Raw genomic sequence first — 14832 nt, 5'->3', positions numbered from 1 at the left:
CCGTGCTGTTCATTTGGTTATTTGAATGATGAGTGTTTTTTTTACATTGTTTTAGTTCTTAATTGTTATGTGAATAGAAACAAAACACTATACTAAATACAACATTTCGTAAATAATTTACTTGCTGACTCCTGTACAGACCAATAGTGCTGCCATTCACCTTTCCTTATCTTCTGAACATTGTTGTTATTTCTCTTAATACAATTGAAGCTGCTGGGACAAGCTTGGTCGATAACCCTGTTTAGAGGTACAAGGTGGAAGGCCTCAGACTGTTGGCGAGAATCACACAACGGCGTTATACAATAAAGACAGATCAGGGTTACCGTCTTGGAATGCTCAACGAAAAAGGAAACTAACCGGGAAAGTTGACGGGAGGGATGGGGCTTGTTGATCTAGTTTATGGACGTATAGTACCACGAAAACTAAAGGGACAAGCCTAACATTGAAATCATGAAGCAATGGCAATAAAACGAAAAAGGTTACGGACACTACATACTTCATTATCGACAAAGCTCTCAAAAAGCAGCAATTTTAACCGTTAACACAACAACTCTCACATCGTACCGGCCTTCGCACACACGGAATAATGCAATAAAAGTATTGGGATATGTCAAGCAGCCAAATAATATTTTTAGTGATACATTTGGGTTGTAAAGAATATGTTTTGAAATTGCCGTTTTTCCGGTGTTTTTGGGAAACTGCAGTCAACAAAATTCAAAACTTAACAGTATAACAATCAAAAAGCCCGTTATTGTTTCAGTAAACAGTTTTATTCAGATACGGATACAGTTTTTAATAATGTTCATAATTTACATTAACACTTTTCTTATAAAAAAGTGATAACACTTTAACACAAAGCAAAACGTAGATCACATATATATCAATAACGAGTGTTCTATAGAAGATAACAACATATGGCGAACTAACACATAAACAATAATCATTTAACATTTTAAATCAAAAAAATCAATCGTAATTTCACAAACGATATACATACGAAAATATAAATACATATTTTGACAAAAAGATAATTTCTATCAAAGTCGCTAGGGTGACTAAATCTTATTAAATGCTTTGTGCTTTTATATGATTTAAGTTTGCTGTAAATTGCTTCACAATGTAATGTTTTACTTTATTATGTTTTAATTAACTGTATCATGGTATTGTTCTTATATATCAACATCTTTACCATGTCATTTGTAAGATCCCAAAAAAAATTAAACAAATTTCATTTTTATTTATTCACTGTCTGCATACAATAGTTCATTTTAAATCAGTAATTGTGAGTTACTATTTGTGATGTACCTAACTTACTGCCATTGGACGAACGTGTTTTGAAAGACAATTCAACCCAAGTTAATGTCACAATTATTAACGAAGATATTTCCTAAGGGGCATTGCAACATAAACTATCAGTGTTACACCAAAGTTTTATATATTTTATAAAGTGAACGACGAGACATAGCTACTAGTATATTCATTAGATATATCTAGGAGATATTGCTGGAATCACCCTCTAATTTCTACTAGACGTTATGCTATGAATATAATGACACAAAGGAATAACATGGACAAGTCTAGCAGCCAAAATACCTTCTGTGCTATTATCTGATGTCTATGTCATTAAATATGACATCGTTACATATTAACAAAAAATCAAACTGGATTGAAATAGTATGTGTTTATATCAAACTATTATTGATTTTTCATTTTTTTAAGGCTTTCAATATTATAGAGAAATGGTGAATTGTTTATAGATAAAGTTGATACATATCTTACTAAGAAACGCTTAATTATTCGTAACGGACACTACGTTATGTATTAAATTTCTTTATTCAATTAAATATAAAAAACACATTAAAACTGAATTTCATTGTGTTGAATACAAAAACACGTTTTATAGCTAAAATATCTTTTAAAATTGAATTAAAAATATCAATGTTACCAGATAGGTTACGGACACTACATATTGCCATTGTTTTCAACAACAAAGCTCTTAAAAAGGAGAAATTTACCATAAATTTGTTTGTTTAGTTTTAATATTTACCTGATAAAATTGTTATTACATGTATTACATTATAATTAAAAATTTCTTAGAGACGACAAGATGGTGAATGTGCGGGTGCTATGATCACTGAAACACAGTTTATAATCAATAACTATTTTGGAATAAATTATATTGAAACTATAAAAAAGTATGGTTAACATTAATAGCATAGCATATTAGTATTGTATTCCAAATAAGAGATTTATAGAAAATATATATTAAAAAAATGCAAACTCAAAACAAACTTCTAAGACTAAGGTGTTCGTATTGCATGTATATTTAGCTTGGACGATCCTCTTAATATATGACAATGTTTAACATTTGGCAAAAACATTTCAATCTTAACCTAAATCTTCATCAAATCGCCTTTGTTCACAACAAAGTAAGTCAGACAAGAAAGAACACATAACAACGCAGGTGCTTTCTTATCTCAATGATACCGGTACGTTTATTTGAAGGGCTTGCATAAGTAGAGCGTGTATGACCTTGAAGCCTTCATTGCATTGAAACGTTCAGTCTATTGATCATATTTTGGGAACTGCATGTTCACATATTCCATTTTTACCTTCTCTTTTTCCTGTTTGTTTATAAGGCGCTCGTATATGACATCGTAACACATTCTGTATTGACCCTGAGATATAAATAAAATAATGCAAAAACAAACGACAAACAAGATTCGCCAAAAGTTGACGAGTTAAGTTTTAGAACGTCCATTTAAAAATATATAACCTACATAAGCTGTCTTTGTACCTGCATATTTTTAACATTCCTTTGTTTGCGTTGTTTAAGATATGTAAAGTCGTTTAAGATAACCTTTATATACAAAACTCACCACATTCGTGACAGCTGAATGTCTTCTTTGTTTAACAATGCGAACAGTTTCTGCTATTGCCACCTCCCTGTCAGTGGTGATGCGGTCACTGATACACAGTAATGTGACAAATAAACCGCTTTTGGTAAAACCATCCCTGAAAAGTGTTAACGCAGAAATTACGTTAAGTGCAGATGCAGTTAAAACTCAATATACGTACAGGTTAAATCTTAAACCGTTGATTAAATGCATGTTTCAAATGTTTAGGATATGTTTCTTTAATATTGTCCATCGAATGTATATACTTAGTTAAAAATTATGTTTGTAAAACAAAGTAACTTCAGGGATAAGCAAGAGATAACATTCATTTAGAATGTTTATTGCAAGTTTTACTAATGCGCAATAGAGTTCATAAAAAAGCTCTTTTTGAAAATCCCCTTTTGACAAGCTAACAATAACACATTACAAACAAATCTTGCCCTCTCAACGAAGTTTATTAGTTTCATACGAAACTGAAACATCGATTCATATACTTCCCAAATGTTTCGTTTAGTGCTTTCGATTTATAAACAATTTATCATAACTAATGTACTTAACCAATTCTATGAACGGTCTCACAAAGCCTCTATTGACATAAAGAACATGTTTAAAGAAGAACACCCCCTTCTTTACGTTGCTGTAAATATTTATGACTTTGTCATTCTCAAGTGTCAATTTGTTTGTATTCAGGTTATTGACATATCTAGAGAAGGAAGGTAATTTTATGTGAACGTTTACCGGCATTGAACGACTAGAGGCCCAGGCAGGTTATTGACCAACACTAGCAAATCTAGTATCGTTAGGGTTTCTTCCCAACTTGTTGAAGTAGTCACATGATATGTTGTTACTTCCTGGTGTTGCATCTGTAATTACGAAGACATAATTGTAGTTGAAAGTAGATTGTATTTTTATTGAGTTTATTAACGTAGGAGGGTAAGTGAGCAGTTTCATGAAGTTGGGGAATTTGCCTGCGTGCCTTATATCATGAGCACGTTAAAAATCGAATAATCATTCTTCATAATTTAAAATCATTAAACCTATTTGTACGGATTAAATATTAAGAAAATATATCGGCAATATGCGTTCGTATGATAAACTAATACACGATATGTGTAATGTTATTTACCATTGGCTAATGACGTTGTATTTATCCAATTAGAGCGTAATACTGATATTATCATGACGTCATAATGTGATGTCATTCATACAATGAAAACGTCAAGGTTTCTCTATAACATGGAAATATATTTTATTCAAGACAGTTATATCTCTAACATTAAGTGAAAAGTAGATGTCTATGAAAATAAACCCAGCTTTAAGATACATTTATATGTGAGCTTTACCTTTTCCGGTAATGATATGTTGATGGTCTGAAGAATCCATTTGTTTTTCATCTGAGTTAACATCAAACTGACGACAAATGGTCCTAAATATATAGGTTTGTCTTCTTGAGGCCAAAAACAACTGTCCTGAAACAGAACACAATCACAGTTGTATTCATTAATGTTGTGACGATTGTGAGGTTGCGTGATCATTATCTATTTTCAACTGATACATGTTTAGTCTTTGTTATTTTGGGACGTGTTTCGTGTCTCGTTTATGTCTTAACCTTGTGCCTCTGAACAGGATTGTCGTGAAGGTTTTGACTACGCGCCCTGTCGTCTGTAGTTTCCAATGTATTATTTGAAAACATCATATGTGTAAGTTAATTATTCATATTTAATCTTCGCTTTCATGTTTGGTCTTTGTTACATTGAACACGATACTAGAATGGTGTTTGGCTAGTGGCATGTCTTTCATTATTTATATACCTTATCTACCTCGCTTTCAAGCACAACGACGTTTTTAATGGCGTGGTCCCAGAGCAGCCGAATAAAATCAACAACAGTGTTCTCCAGTGGGCACTGTGTCAGGATAAACTTGTTTCTCTGTCTTATTGTCTAAAACAAAGAATATAGAATGCAGTTTTGCTTCATGTAATAGGTTGAACAGCAGGGTCATATAAATATTACTCAGTAAAAGGTATATTACTGAAATACTATGTACCGGTATGAAGATCGCGTTGATGAAGTCGTTTTCCCCTGGCCTACGTATAGTCAGCTTTGGGCGGAACGTGTCGTCTGATAATAAAAAGGCATATAAGTACATACTATGTTATATTGTCAATGTAACAGGAGTGTACTGCTTTTATTTTATGTTCTGGGTGGAAGAAAGAAATAGTCAATGATTTAAAACCGTGACAACAACTATTGCAAATGATTTTAAGTGAATTGTGCTTTGTTCAAGTTATTTACATTAATGTCCATGTCCATATTAATACATTGTATACGTGTATGTAATCAAACTAACCTGGTAGTATCTTTCTGTCAAATGATTTGATAAGATTTTCCACCAAAGCACCGTCCGGTGTCTTCTTGATCTGAGTGTCTCTTTCTTCTGTATTGCAAACCACAAGAAGTTTGCACAATTCCTGTTACAATACGTCTCATATATCAATTAATGATTATAGAGCATAAAATGCAAAGAAAAACAAGACTGTAGTCATGATATAGATAAACGATTTTATATTTCGACATTTTCCGCTTTAGAGATCAACATAGTAGCGACATTTTATAAAGAGACTGATTTAGCCGCGGTTCATATTTTACCCTAAATTCATTGTCTTCTGTGGCATGCAATCTGCTGTTCTTGTACAATTGAACAAATTTCTCCACAGCATATATCTCTCCGATAGGATCATGAAGTTCTGCAAGGGCTTCGTGAAGGTACAGGTATTGTTCCTGAAAAGTAGTAATTGATGAAAACATGTACATAAGGTGGGAGTGTTATGTCATAAAAATGTGAAACTTACTTGACGGATGACGTATTTCGTAAAACAAAAAGTCGATTAACCTGATCTGGATTTTTTTTGTATTATCAATAGTGTAACAATTCTTACTGTCTTACACACTACTTTGTAAATTTCAATCAAAAAAGTATTACTGCACATCTGGTGATTTTTGCGTTCATAGTTCATATAGTACCTTTGTTTGAACTAAGCTTATTCGCTGCTCTCTAAGAGCGTCAACTGCTCGAGGAATATTGACGCTGCCCTCTGTTTTTCCCTGGTCGTGAAGATAGTCTAGTGCAATAAATGTGCCTGTCCTTCCTATTCCAGCGCTTAAAATATACATGTGCATCTAATTTGAGAAGGAGTGGCGAAACAGAATATCAATGAATGTTTTAATTTATCTGCTTCCACAGCCACATTAAACCGCCTCACCCAATGGGGATTAAACAGCCACTTCATCCCACGGGGATTAAACAGCCACATCCCACGGGTATTAAAAAGCCACATCTCATGGGCATTTTACAGTCAAATCTCACAGGAATTAAACAGCCACATCCCAAGGGTATTAAAAAGCCACGTGTCATGGGCATTTAACAGTCAAATCTCAAAGGGATTCAACAGCCACATCCCACGGGTATTAAACAGCCACATTTCAGAGGCATTGAACAGTCGAATCCAACAGGGATTAAACAGCAACATCCCATGGGCATTAAACACATTTAATTAGAGACACACAAAATAAATCATTATCAATAAACCTTAGGGTTACGGCTACCATCTTGGAATTGTCATCGAAAACAACGAAAGGTTTAAATCAAACATTAAAACTGTAAAGAAGGTTTTAAAACCTGCAATGAATAAGCCATGGTGAAGTAGCTGACATTTCGCTGTTCCGCACCAATCTCCAGAACTGAACAATTGACAGTGCCGAGTCTGGGACATCTGTGTCAGGCCATGCGGTATAGTGGTATTGTTTCACCATTTTTTCGCTTTTTGAACCCTCCTGTAACGTAATTTAAGTATGATTGTCCTTCTGTAAAACGGTTTCATATTTGTTCAATGAGAAAGGCATGAGAGCATTTTATGTTTCAACCTTCAGCTTACCATGCAATAAACTATGTGCCGAACAACATAATCAGCATATTCCTCAATTCTTTCAAGACTCACGCAACACTTTCCGTATGTTACGGGACGATCAGACCAGTACTGACAGCATTTTATCTGAAAGACAACAGAAAATGGAACAAATGCAAACAATACCGACTACTTATTAAAAATGGTTTATGCACAATGTAAACGGAGCGTTTAGACCTACGTTTGCGTTTTAAGGGATATATGCCTTGTCTGCTGAATTCATGGTGAATGTATACTGTAGACATGAATAATTATGTTTCCAAAAGGTCTTGAAAAAGAGGTTCCAATGTTGTATGCCTCCAACATTGCAAAACAGTTTAATCTTACCGTGCCAGCTTCTATAAGATTGGTAACCATGACAATGACTTGCACATTTTCTGCATCGATCATTCGCCAAAGATCCGAAACTGTATTGTCAAGAGGCCCTACAAAAAATGTCCTACACATATAATCATGCATTCAATCTGTAAACAGATTTAGAAACATTTAACGCCATTTGTTGTTTTATAATAGACTACACTGTGGACGTGATTATGAAATTGCATAAAGTGTATGATAAAACATATTTCAGATAGTTATATAGAGAATAAAATAAAACTTTATGGAGAAAGAAAGATCAAGAGGGTTTTGATTCTTCATCATTTAACGTACCTTGTGCAGCTATATATCGCTTTTCTTGACAATATCCCTGGAACGGAACCAAAAAGTTCATAACTCATTTTCTAACAGAGTAGCATTAACATATCATGGCCAATTGCTTACATCAAACTAAACAAATAATTTTGCATAACTTGACAACATAATCACACGATGGCAAAATGCACACGCCCTCATTTCTCGTCAGTTCTTAAGCGTAAAATCTTATTTTATTAATGCAAAGTTCTTACTTAATCTTGGTTTTACTGAAAAAATAGATAAAAGATAGTGCAAACGTGCATATAGTATACAAATAATACCAAAACCAAAATAGCGAACTCAGCTTAAGCCTGTTATAAGGGACTTAAGATGTTTCGATAAATTGGGCGAGAAAATAAAACATTTGTGAATACTCACGTCAATATAACTGGCATTAATGTAATCTTCAACGGGATCTCCAGGTAAAATCACTCTTGAAGCATCGTCTAAAGTTAATAAAATTATAATATTTTTGCATACACATATACATCAAATAAACAAGTTCGTTCAAGATTTCAATGGTATTTGATTGATACATACATGGATAGACGTCCCTGTATCTGTTTTTGTCAATGTTGTGAGACTTCACTGCTTCGTCAGCTTGATATTTTAGGCCAATTTGTAGCGACTGAAAGGGAAACGCAAACAAACGATTTTATGCATGTCCTATAGTGGGCTATTAACAATGGTCAAGTGGGAATTTGGAATTGCTTGCTACGCATTATTTAATTCAACAAATCTAAACAGAACATAAATTAATGTTGTTGTTTTTTAACTTCAGCATAAATAGATCATCATTTAAACACAAAACACAAATATTGCATGCATGAAAGAAAAAATGGATTACTTTGCAATATATTATTGATATAGAAGTTATACAATATCAGGAACAGTAAAAATACATTGAACAAAAATGTAGGTGAGAATGTCTTTAAATTTGAGTACACATGCAGGACTCTTATCATTAAAGCATTGATACAAAAAATCGCTATTCTCATTAACTAGATGTTTATCATTATGTCAATACAAATTAAACATACGATACGCATAACAGCGGATTTTTCAGATCGATTAAATTGTACAACTCATTATATTTTTGACACATTATCATGATGTCAACGTAATAAGTATACATAAAGATGACACGTTGTCAGCTCAAATTTCACTGCATAAGACTTAAGTACTCACATAGAACTCTTTAAAAAAGGGAACAGGTTCCTTTTTTAATTCTTTCACTGCACTTCGCAATAAATCAAGCGATATGGTTCGCCTAGAGAAATAATTAGCAGGCAAGTTCCCATACATATTTTTTTCTTCATCGAATCTTGTTGGTATGTCAGGATCTGATGCCAGATTCCCATAAACGGATTCCATTTCGTGACTACAAAGTTATGTTTAATTTAAAAATGGAGCATAAAAGAACATATGTCAGCTAAAACAATTGTTTGAAAACCATAAATACAATCTGGTTAAAATCATTTATTTCGCGTTGCCGATAGTAATTCGGTTGGGCAGAATGATAATACTTATCACGAATATCAAGCCTCTAGTATCGTTTGAGAATGACAATGAAACTCTCTCAACAAGAACTATGACAGACTAGGAAGAAATCGTTGGTGATCATTATGAGATTTATAGATTTACAAATCGGTCAAAACGTGTTGACTGGTTATCGTAAAGCATACATATGATTACAGAGTTAGATGTAATTTTGAGAGACTGAATACTTACAATTGTGGTCCTCGGTCAAACCGTCCACTTGTTCCTTTCAAAATTTAAAATTGCATTAAAAAGACTATTTATAATCTGATACTGGAAATATTGTAATTCCCGCTTTTTCCTAGATTGCGTTCAAGTTCAAACTTACAAATTAACCTTACATTTATAAACAATCTAGTATACTTAGTTGAATCAAAGATAAGTATAATACAAACGTCACACAAACATGTAAAGCAATTTTACAATTTCAAATGTTCACCTTCTAAACCATCGCTAGTACCTTTTGATCTCCTCCGCAACACAATTAAAACAATAATAGCAGTAATGACCATGGCAGCAACACCAGAAACTATCCCGAAAATTATTGCAACGCCAATCTGAGCAGATTGTACTGTTACTGAAAATAGAAATATACCCAAATGTATGAACGTAATTGCAAGTATAATCACACAAAAGCATGCGTTTGTTTGCGTTAATGATACAATGGCATTCATAGCGACAAGCCCGGTTGAAAACTAATTTAACAAAGGCCCTATTAAAAGACACAAAACGAAGGCTCTACTGACACTGACCATTTTATTTGACCATTCAATTGATACTCATTTGTCTTTTGCACATTCTACACATATCAGCACTAAACTGGACTTAATAAACCTTCAGCGAAGTATGTACGTACGGGTCTCAATTGTTGAAAATGTAATAAGATCAGATTCGCCCGACTTTCCTCGAATATTGGAAGAGTACATTTTTGCCTCATATTTTGTTCCTGGTATCAGCTCTATGATTGTGAAATTAATAGCGTAAGTCCCTGCGTCTGCAGAGAACCAATTGTTTGTAAGGACCTGTCTCCAAGAAACATGAAATGTTTGAAGATGGCCACCGTTAAATGAAGGTGTCCATACAACTACAGCTGTGGTGTCGGTAATAAGTTCTTCTTTAACAAAAAAATGTGATGGCTTTTCTGGTGGTCCTGTACAAATAAAAAAAAACATGATTTAAGTTTTAACAAATATGTTGACAAGCGATTTGTGATAAAACGGTAATGATACGTCATTAGCATCAATTACCTTCAGCAATTATAAAAAATGTTTCACTAATCGACCCCAGGGTGTTGTGTACAGTAACTGAATACTCTCCGAATTCATCTGGTTTTATTCTTGAGATCCTTATGTCGGTTGTCATATTGTCATTTGAAACGTAGACTTGTGTTACATTCCGAGGTAAATGTTGCATATCCTGTCTAAAAATCCACAATGCAGAAAATGGTGGTGGGTTCGAAAATACTGTAAACGTTAAAATCACATCTTCCCCGGAAGTGGCAATGACATTCAACTTCGGTGAATATCCTAAGGGATAAAGTGGCGCACCTAGATGGACGATAACACAAATGATATAACTGTTCAGGAACTACAACAGCATACAACTATACATGTTCTTGTTCTTATTAACTCATTTCGTAATTATTTCTCTTTTTCAATGTTGTTTATATCGCATTTCAGTGGTACATTTGCGAAAATAAGAGACTATAACACACTAATTGAAAATAGGAACATATTAAAAAAACTCGTGATTAAGATATTTAATACCGTATTCAAGTATTGTATTCACTGGAAAGAGTTCATGTTTTTTTAAAAGAACAGTTAGTATTACTCGAATATTGTATGCGCTCGAGTTCATTCTGCTTTCCAGTAGCAATTCAATGAATGTTCTTGTACTAATAACGTTTATATAAATACCAGATGATTATAACAATGTAATTTCACTTACACTTGACATCAACATCAAGTGTTTTATAACTCGGTTGTTCCAAGTTCAACTCATTTTTAGCATAGCAAGTGAACGTTCCTATATCTTCCAAGCAAGAACTTTTTTTCTTCAATTGCAGTTCCAGACCAGAGTGCACAGAAGCAAGGATTTCGTCATTTCTTTTAATATGTATTTCAGGCTGAGGGTCTCCTTTTATAAGACACTTCAACTGTATTTCGTCGCCATGATTGACAATGAACCAATCTTCACCTGTATCGTTATACCCGCAAAATGATTCGATTCTTGCAGAATCTGCAAGTATAATGCACGTTGTGGGGTATATTAGAATAAGGGATACGATTGACATATATGGACATATATTCGACATGGTGAGCAAATATTAATCACGTGGAGAACAAAGTAATCTTTTCCATTTTGCAATGTATAATGCCATATTAGCAGATGATTCGATCAATAAGAAATAATTTTAAATATCAATTAATCTCCAAGTAAAGTGATTTGTTGTGATTTCTTAATCTGAGCATTTGGAAACATCTTTTTTCTTCGTGATTGCCTCCACAAGACTCAGTTTACATAACATAGCTTATAACTCTTGTACTTAAGTCTGCGCCCTTTACCAGTCAAATATGAAAGGGTAGATTTGTAAATCAAGAGTGTACGGGGACAACATAAAAGTCAACTGAATACGTATAGGCATAAACTGTCAGATAGGAACAGTATCATAGATTGTTAACTGACATTTGACGTCGAGGAATATTCTGCGACTGTCAGTCCCAAATGTCCCGTTGAATCCTGTTGGCTCCATATAATTTCTAACCGTACAGTTGTAGTAGCCTTCGTTTGCAATAGACACGTTTTCAATGACCAGGAACCTACTGTTGGATATTTCAAAATTGGTCATCCCGGTGATTGTCCAAGTAAAGCTGGTCTCATTTGGATTTCCGGGTGTTGCATTGCACGAATAATTCAGTGGTTGGTTCTCTGTTGCTTTAATCGTCGGCTCCAAACTTGTAATTGTCGGTGGATCTTAAATAGGAAAAAAAACAAAAAAATAACAAACAAGTGGCATTAAAATATATTTAAAGTAAAAGAGCTTTTTATGTAAGGGGTTGCTAAAAATTGTAATGCCCAACTTTTTTAACAAAAGCAAAAGCAAGAATGCAAAACCTATTCCAATGAATATCTCAAGTTATGCTTCTAAAGCTACAAATTTCAATATCAGTAACCAATCAAACTGCTTACAGTGAACATTGATTTTGAACGTATCATTTCTCATTCCATTCTGTCGATTTCCAACACTTGGCAACATTGAGTTTTGTATCGACAATATATAGGATCCACCATCTTCAACTTGAACGTATGACATCGACAAGTTAGGGCCTGGTGTCGTTTTTCCACTTGTAGAACTCCATCTAAAATAATTCGGTTCTGGGTTCGCTTCGCTATTACAGCTCAAAGTAAGATTGGAAGACAAGGAAACGTTCAAAGTTCCAGGTGCAATTTTGGAGTTTCCAACTTTGCATAGAGGTGCCAACGGTGGGTCTATAATACAGACATTTCTATAAATATTAACACGTTAAGTTAACAATAAAAAGGTAAGTTGTTTAAGAATGTATTTTCGTTTAAGAATTAATATCAAGTAAACTGAGCTTAACAATTCACGTTGTCAGTAATTACAAAAAATAAAGGCAAGACTTATACGAAAAATTACAGAAACAAGCTCAGTAGCCTAAAGTTTAAACATAAACCCCGTTTAATGGCACAGGGTGAAAGCCAAAGACATAGGACACAAAAACAAAAAGTCACAAACAAGAAACATGGAACAACAGCACAAAACTCCACAAACATCACAGTGCATATATACTATATAAAAAGGTATATTTATCAAGCATTGTTAGGTACCGCCATGGAACGGTCAGTGAGATGTAAATTTACTCGGTGGTTAAACTAGTTTACGTGACTCCTGGAGTGTATTGTACTATGAAATAACGGAATTATAAACAACGGTTAAACTTACATAGGACTTTCACTGTGACATTTTTCACATCATACCAGTCCATTTCATGCGAAGCAGCACAGCTGCAGGTGGACTCTGTATTATATCCAGCTTTCCAAGTCACAGTACTAACTGCCCTGTCTGTGAGGTTGCTGTAAGTTTGATTTCCATTGTAGCATGTCCAAAAGAGATTTGCTAGCGGATTGCCACCGATCACAGAGCATTGCAGCTGTTGGATCGTTTCCGAGTTGCGTATCATAAAGTAAGTATTATTTGCGATCAAAATGCCACCTTCCGGTACATCTAAAATAAAGTGTTAATAAATGTAATTGTTTATGATAACATGCCTAGTGAATATGTGTGTAATGCATAACCCGAAAAGAAAACAAAATACACGTCAGATAATGCATTAGAGTGCACTCAATATTTATATGAAAAACTACAGAAACAAGATCAGTAGCCAAAAGTTTAAACATAAACCCCGTTTAATGGCACAGGGTAAACGCCAACACATAAAACACAAAAACAAAAAAATCACAAACAAGAAACATGGAACAAAAGCACAATACTACCTACATATAACATTCAGAGCAATCTTTCTGCTAGAAAGGAGGTCGTTTTCCATATTACTGGCATTGCAATACACTCCCATTAGATGATTTTGCCTCGTCACACTGTATTTAAGACAGCTGGTGACAGTTTTTGTATTATCATCATTGTCAAAGGTCTTGCTTTCTGTCGAATTCATAATAGGAATATCATCCCTGTAGAAATTTGGTGTCTTGTTGTCAAAGAACCATGTAATATTTGCCTCTGGAATTCCGTTAGATGCCGTACAATTAAGCTGAAGTGCATCGCCTTCGTGTATATTGACGATGTCGGACTCTTCCCCCGATATGACAACCAGTCCAACCCAAACTTGAAAACACAATACTATATGTATGTTACTTCAATTGGTTTATACCTTAGGGAACACTTATATCTCTATATCAATATAGTTTGGATATTTTTAGAATACAAAACGCTCATATAAACTTAATAGTTAATTCGATTTAAACAACTGATTAATTTATAATGAAGGTTTAATTCCCTTGCCGTCATTGCCAAATGCTAAGCTATGGATGCTGTAAGAAATATTGAATCGTACCTCTTACATCAACATGTAAGATGTTACTGGGTATGGCAACGCTGTCTATAGTACCCCTACAATTCCATGGAGCAGTGTGGTTGAACCTTGTCAGGGGTTTGGTAGTGCACTTGTAACTTGTTGGGCTTTCACAGGAACAGTTCGACACGTGTGCTTTTATTACAGCGACACATTTGTTTTCAGTATAGCCAATGGTTGCGGCATATGTGTCACGATATGTCAAGAACTCTACAAATTGTACAGGCTTTTCTGTGGAGCATGTAAATATCTGCGTCATATTTTCACTGACGAAGGCAGGTTCAGCCGTCAATTTGACATTGCACCTAGCTTTAAAAAACAACAACGATATACTGAGTTTTAATGCCAGGCTTAGCTTAGCCTTGCCTAGCGACCCGGGTTCGATTACCGGCCTGGACTCATATGAGATAGGTTTCTGGTCACCAATCCGGACAAGTTGGATTTTGCCTGGTTGTCTGGCTCCTTCACAACACAAGACTACCCTCTCGTGCAACATCGTGCCAAGAAGAATTACTTAATATAAGTTAATGTAACTTACTTTACAATCATTGTAAAACTAAATAAAGTTTAAACTTAAATTAACGTGTCATAATTGAAAAAAAATACATTTCGCTACATTGATTTAATTTTTTTCTTTCTATATCCACAT

At 34.2% G+C, this 14832-nt stretch overlaps 2 protein-coding genes across 2 annotated transcripts; both read right to left on the bottom strand.

Annotated features, from left to right (window-relative positions):
* Positions 1-757: 757 nt before the first annotated feature.
* Positions 758-11999, bottom strand: LOC128234120 (receptor-type tyrosine-protein phosphatase alpha-like). The gene is made up of 22 exons (XM_052948147.1): positions 11761-11999; positions 11023-11313; positions 10323-10622; positions 9932-10225; positions 9536-9652; positions 9268-9301; positions 8725-8917; positions 8077-8164; positions 7915-7982; positions 7513-7549; positions 7189-7286; positions 6832-6948; positions 6576-6730; positions 5921-6056; positions 5546-5677; positions 5247-5367; positions 4944-5017; positions 4709-4837; positions 4241-4366; positions 3636-3760; positions 2880-3015; positions 758-2678 (listed from the first exon to the last, which is right to left on the bottom strand). The coding sequence occupies exons 1-22, from the start codon at positions 11921-11923 to the stop codon at positions 2565-2567; spliced, it is 3048 nt and encodes a 1015-aa protein (XP_052804107.1). The 5' UTR covers positions 11924-11999; the 3' UTR covers positions 758-2564.
* Positions 12000-12211: 212 nt separating this feature from the next.
* On the bottom strand, positions 12212-13899 carry LOC128235903 (uncharacterized). The gene is made up of 3 exons (XM_052950691.1): positions 13595-13899; positions 13040-13321; positions 12212-12564 (listed from the first exon to the last, which is right to left on the bottom strand). The coding sequence occupies exons 1-3, from the start codon at positions 13764-13766 to the stop codon at positions 12212-12214; spliced, it is 807 nt and encodes a 268-aa protein (XP_052806651.1). The 5' UTR covers positions 13767-13899.
* Positions 13900-14832: the final 933 nt, after the last annotated feature.

This window comes from Mya arenaria, chromosome 5, assembly GCF_026914265.1.
Source record: "Mya arenaria isolate MELC-2E11 chromosome 5, ASM2691426v1".
Taxonomy (NCBI): Eukaryota; Metazoa; Mollusca; class Bivalvia; order Myida; family Myidae; genus Mya; species Mya arenaria.
The sequence above is the reverse complement of the archived record's forward strand: the minus strand, read 5'-3'. Positions and strand labels throughout refer to the sequence as shown.

Bases quoted from the DNA above. Each gene is read 5' to 3' on its own strand.
- LOC128234120 (XM_052948147.1), bottom strand. From the start codon at position 11,923: ATGACCAATTTTGAAATATCCAACAGTAGGTTCCTGGTCATTGAAAAC. The intron at 11,314-11,760 runs GTCAGTTAACAA...TTATACTTGCAG, and splicing joins AATATTCCTCGACGTCAAAT to ATTCTGCAAGAATCGAATCA. The intron at 8,918-9,267 runs GTAAGTATTCAG...ATAACTTTGTAG, and splicing joins TTTGACCGAGGACCACAATT to TCACGAAATGGAATCCGTTT.
- LOC128235903 (XM_052950691.1), bottom strand. From the start codon at position 13,766: ATGAATTCGACAGAAAGCAAGACCTTTGACAATGATGATAATACAAAA. The intron at 13,322-13,594 runs GTAGGTAGTATT...ACTTTATTTTAG, and splicing joins GATTGCTCTGAATGTTATAT to ATGTACCGGAAGGTGGCATT. The intron at 12,565-13,039 runs GTAAGTTTAACC...TCTGTATTATAG, and splicing joins TGTCACAGTGAAAGTCCTAT to ACCCACCGTTGGCACCTCTA.